This window comes from Salvelinus alpinus, chromosome 16 (assembly GCF_045679555.1).
Source record: "Salvelinus alpinus chromosome 16, SLU_Salpinus.1, whole genome shotgun sequence".
Taxonomy (NCBI): Eukaryota; Metazoa; Chordata; class Actinopteri; order Salmoniformes; family Salmonidae; genus Salvelinus; species Salvelinus alpinus.
The window spans coordinates 20148386-20154358 of NC_092101.1; the positions used below are offsets into that span (position 1 = coordinate 20148386).

Here is a 5973-nt window from a genome sequence, read left to right on the forward strand (position 1 = left end):
TAAAAAAATGTGGGCCTATAGCAAATTGACTTGGCCTGAATGAAATAAAACTTTGTTTATCATTGACGTGCTATCTTTTGCAGATAGGGATAGCCTAAAATATAATTCAAAGGAATTTCATAATTTATTTCGAATGACATTTGGGTCTGTATCGGGGAAATCGTAAAAGGCTCATTGAAATATCGATTTGAATATTATATAGATAAAAGGAAGCCATTTTAACCCACCCAAACATTGCCAATACAGTTGCTGTGGTGTTTTGGGCAAGATAAGCCTGTGCTTGTAACGCGGAGGGCCCTGTTATACAGTTAGCTGATAGTCCTGTACATAGATGGATCAGGTGCTGATGTATGCATTACAATAACACCATGTTACTGCAACATAATGAACTGGAATGCAAGCGCTGCTCGCCTCCTGTCATGAAACACATAGACCCTTACACATTAGGCTACATGCCATGTCATCTGTTCTGCCCATAGCATACTCTGACAAAGACGAATTGGAGCAGGTTGCAGGCGCAGACATGTGTGTTTGTCTATATGTGAATTGTGTAGAAAATGTAGATGGGTATTATTGTTATGACTTCTTGACAAGTAACACATAAAACCCGTGAGAAGTGATCGAGGAATGAATGGTAAAGCCATGGAAATGGATTCCATAGCTTGTGCTGCCTTTCTCCTCTGGAAAGAAATAATAAAAGGCATTAGTAAACATTGTTATTATTATGATAATTATACAATTATTCGTATAATTAGGATAATTATTATTAAACAGTAGTCATATATTATTTTATAATTCAAAGAGGATTCTTTCATTGGAAAATGCATCCCATAGTCTCAATTCTGAAAAACACTGCTTTCAATAGTCACACTTGCATGTGGATTTAAAGAATATTTACCGGTCAATCTCGCTTGTGAATTAGTATATCAGCCCCATGTTTCAGTTAAATAATCAGTATATGTAAACATACTGTATATAGCCATAAGTGAAGCTGAGGAAATCTCCCTTTCGATAACATTTTATTTACAGAAGTAACAAGTTATACGTTTATTTAAACCCAATGGACTCAATAATAATATCAATAGCCCTAATATTAATCTTCACATTAATAATAACAACACAATTACATTGTTTAAAAAAGATGTGTTGATTTGACTGGGTTAGAGTTGGGGTTTCAATAGTGTATTATTTACAGTCAATAACGTTTATAATTATATTGCAATGACTGTGCATTATTACTGGTTAATAGTATATGTGGCCATCATGGTACAGGCTTATAATGACATGGGACAAAATTTGACCCAAACGTATATCATTAAATAACAGAATAACCACTTATTTAATTACCTGTAATGATAATAAACAATTATTTGAGCACTTTTAAATCGTAGCATTGATTTAAGCGATTGTGGATATTTAATTGCATCTATAGCATGGTGTTTTGTTTGTTTAGAAGGGTACAAGAGTGTGCATAATTGCAAATTGGAAAACTAAATATTTAGGATATGTTACACATTAGATTCTGAAATTGATGAATACATCAGATTCAAGTGAGAACTAAAATAATCCACCGACTAACAAACAATTAAATAACTTGTTTTCGACTTGAAAGCCATGACCATAAATATGCAACTTATGTTGTACTGGTTCTGGACTTTTTAGCCAATCAATTTACTCAGATTCTTAAGAATTGACCACTATGAGGTTTCAACACTACTGACACTGTGTACACGTCCATCCTGTTTTTATATAACATGCATTCCATCAACATAAAACCAATACTTTTGATGATATTCCATATTTAGAAGATGGACGTGCAGTAGAGTATCGTTAACCCAAGAGAACTTGTAAGGTAGCGCACTCACCACTCCTCACCTTGTCCGTCTTCTCTTCCCTTTGCCCTATCCTTCATTTCCTGGTAACGGTGACACGATGACCACGTGATATAGATGGCTGAATAAATAGCTTTTGAGCGCTATGAAGAGGAATAGTATGAGGCTCACGCAGGATACTTGCTCCGTGCCTGTGCGTAAAGATATCCATACAGATATACAACAGTAAATTAACGACCTAAAATACAAACGCATGCAAGAAAGAAATACTTAATTAATGATTAATGTACCTATTAATGAATAAAGACAGCTTGTAGTGAACCTCAAGTAAATAGCCTTACTGATTTATGACTTTTCCATTCGAGTTTTGTTTTCCTGCGCTTGAAGTCAGAAGAGTTTCTTCCTCGGTGAAACGAACCATAGCCCCCATACCAACTGGTTGGAGTGGCGTTACACCTGGGTACAAGCGTCGTCTTGGTCTCTTCTATATTCCAGTAATGTTTCTATGCAGCTCGTCGAATTAAACAGGAGTTAACTGTGGTCCTCCGAGGAGCTGGAGAGTGCTATACGCACGGACTGAGTACACCCAGCGTGGGAGCTGAAAAGACTCAGTACGGAACAAGAGGGAGGAAGAGAACCAGTCTCTCCAAGGATGACTCTAGGGACGGATATGTCCGACAACTCTGCTTTGTCTGATGATGTGGACATAGATGTGGTTGGGGGAGACATTTCCGTTGGCAAGGATGGGAAATACCTTCATCGCGATTTTCTAGACAATGACTCGGACGATAATTTGTCTCAGAACGCGGGGGAGAGGGGTTCCTCTCCCGGCCTCAGCAGCTCAGAGTGTCCGGCTGACCAGGTTGGAGTTGGTGGAGATTCAGGTGCCATGATAGGAGATAAGCCTGGTAAGAACGCTCTAGTCAAGCCCCCGTACTCCTACATAGCCCTGATAACCATGTCTATCCTCCAGAGTCCCAAGAAACGCCTCACTCTTAGTGAGATCTGCGAGTTCATCAGCAACAGGTTCCCGTACTATCGGGAGAAATTCCCCGCTTGGCAAAACTCCATTCGTCACAATCTTTCTCTCAATGACTGCTTTGTCAAAATCCCACGTGAGCCTGGCAACCCCGGAAAAGGCAACTACTGGACCCTCGATCCAGAGTCCGCCGACATGTTCGACAACGGGAGTTTTTTACGCAGGAGGAAGCGCTTCAAGAGGCACCAAGTCAACGAAATCCTCAGGGACGCCGGGGGGTTCCTGCCCGGGTTCGGATACGGCCCTTATGGGTACAACTATGGACTCCAACTGCAGAACTTCCATGCTCATAACCCCTATCATCCTCACCTCACAGCAGGCGCTTTCCCTTTCCATAATACACCTTGTGGACTCCCCTCGCCAGCCTCAATTTTCCCCACGCCACATCCCCTGCCCTCTCTATTAGGGGCTGATTTACGAAAGCCATTCTACCCTCAACTAAGCCCTACCTTGCCCGGCCTGGTGCCTCTCAAGACGGACACTAACACGCCAATTCGGCCTTCTTTCTCTATAGACAATATAATCGGTGCAGCTAACTCCGTGGCCTCCCCGTACAGTGCACAGTCGGGCAGCCACAGTCACAGTCAGGCTCAGATCCTGGCCATGTTGAACCCTGCACTCACCTCAGCTTCGAACCACTTGAACCTCTCGCAGGAAACCATGCTGCAGCCTGGTTCACAGACATTCTCCAGCAAAACTGCAAATCTTAACATTTGTCATTTCTAAACTGGCAGCAAAAACAAAACTCGCAGAAATCCTACCCGTTCTGGTTCTGTCGTCTTATGTGAAGGTAGGATAAACGTTCTTTGAGAAATAAGAGTGTTGCTCTACCCCCCTTTCTGATCGGAGAGAGGAAAGTTAAATGTATATTTATGTATTGTAAATATGTATAGGATACAATAAATGGAAGAAGCATGATGGTCAGATAGTAAATTCTAAGACAACATTAAGTGTATTCGTTGTCCTACATTGGCCCAGGCCCTCAACTATCTAAGCAAAGATCCAGCTATTTTAACACAAGTTAAATGTCACGTATCTCACTCTGTGGGCAATATTTAATTGTTTCTTAACTATAATTGAGATTTTATTATGATTTGTATTGTTATATACATATATATATATATGTGTGTGTATATATATATATATGTGTGTATATATATATATATTGTGCGTTGTGAGATAAGAGATAAAGCACTGTTAATACCGAGACCGCAAACTCAGGTTTTAATTGTTAGAAAGCACATTGAGACAAGGAGGGTTATTAAATACAAATCTAACCTTTCCCACTGCCCCTCGTTCCCTTAAAAGCGGTGTTGTGGTGACTTTGTATGGATATTATTTCATGTTGTCAGTGGACAGATATGTGGTTTTGGTGTAAAGCGCATTACCTCACATCCTGTTAAACTGTTGTGCTTTAGTTCCTATCTATTTCATTGAAATTAATATGTGAAACGTATGTTATGTGTATAGACAGAGACACTTAATGTTCATAGGTCATTTTTTGTTGTAATGACAAGAATAATAAATGTTTGTGAATTTAAAAAGACTTTCGTTAACTTGTTTATTGGAACGTTTTATTGGCAATATGCCTGCACACATATGTCTACTCAAAGCCTAAAATCACCTTAGGAAATATAGAATGTGTGCGCCTACGTTTTTAACTTGTATTTTTGCATTTATCTAGCTCATCATTGTTGACCCGAGATCAAAGTTCAATCTTTATGTGTAGGCCCAGTTTGAACCGTTTAGTTTTTGAGAGGCCTACAAGCGCACTTTCTGAAACGATTATGAGCATACATGGTAGTTTACGCATTGGTGCCATAGGTTTAAATCTGCAGTTACATTTTGCGTGCAATCTGTAGGAATTAGGAGCATTTATTACTAGTCTATTATCAATTTAAATATCACCAGTAGCCCATAACTTTACCGATATACCATTACAGCCAACAAGTGTTATGATGACAGACTTGCACATATAGATACAGATTTGTGATGTCTGAACTCCAACATTCTACTGTGAGAAATATTCTGGAAGGGTGCGCATGTATTCCTCTAGTGTGTCTCTAAGGGCGTTTATAATGGAATTTTTTTTGGCAAGTAACAAAGGGTTAAATGAATGGGGACATCAGGACTTTTGAGGCCTGTAATTGATTGTGAGCGTTCTGCATGAATACCCAGATTTTTGGGGTTTGGGTGCTAATTTGTAGCAGTATTGTTCATCAGGATCCTAATCCACGATAATGCGGATTTTTGCCCACTTGTTGATGTTGTCACTGAAGACCGAGTGGCCAGGGGCCTCATTTATAAACCGTGCGTACATACAAAATATAGCCTACGTCAAAATGTGCGTGGGCCTGTTTTCACGCAAAAGTTGGCATTTATAAAAATGTAACTTAACGTGAGAATGTGCTCACCTCCCCGCAAACTTTAGAACATGCGCACGCACATCTCTACTAGTGGTTGAAATATTGTAGACCTATTGCAAGCGGGCAGGTAAGTAGGCCTACTTTGTTCAGATGGGGGATAGGGTGAAAATCTTATTCATTAAAAAAACTAAAAACAGGAAAACATATTAACAAGAATGCAGCAGTTTTCCATTAATGAGAAGAGCTATAATCGGTGTTTAACTTTTAGAATCCGATATATTTTATTTCCATAACCATCACAGAAAAGATTCTTCACATTTTCTGTCTGTGATGGGTTCATGTTCTCGAAGCAGCCATACAACAAATTACAATGCGCATCTCTCACTGAATTGGATCTAGTAGCCTAGTAAATAGGTAGCCTATTTCAAGTTTTGCAATCCCATAGGTAGCGCGGTTTATAATATACAGTTGAATTTAAGACGTGAACAGTTGATATGTTATATTGAAGTAGGCCTATGTATGCTACTGTAAGTACTGTAATTACTTGTTTTGAGTAGCCTGCATTAGACAATGTTTCAGAATTCGCAGGCAGTCCATCATATTTAGGTTGGGGGAAAAGTCGATGCAAAACATTGTGGAATTCACAGGTTCTGCTGACAGGCCCACAACATTTTTCCATTGTTTTCTGCTCAGAAACGGACACAATCCTTTGCCAGATACAGCATAAATCACTGGA

At 39.5% G+C, this 5973-nt stretch overlaps 1 protein-coding gene across 1 annotated transcript; it reads left to right on the forward strand.

Moving 5' to 3' along the window:
* Positions 1-1980: 1980 nt before the first annotated feature.
* On the forward strand, positions 1981-4417 carry foxd2 (forkhead box D2). The gene has a single exon (XM_071345293.1). The coding sequence runs from the start codon at positions 2485-2487 to the stop codon at positions 3595-3597; it is 1113 nt and encodes a 370-aa protein (XP_071201394.1). The 5' UTR covers positions 1981-2484; the 3' UTR covers positions 3598-4417.
* Positions 4418-5973: the final 1556 nt, after the last annotated feature.

Excerpts from the sequence above, each read along its gene's own strand:
- foxd2 (XM_071345293.1), top strand. The coding sequence starts at position 2,485 with ATGACTCTAGGGACGGATATGTCCGACAACTCTGCTTTGTCTGATGAT.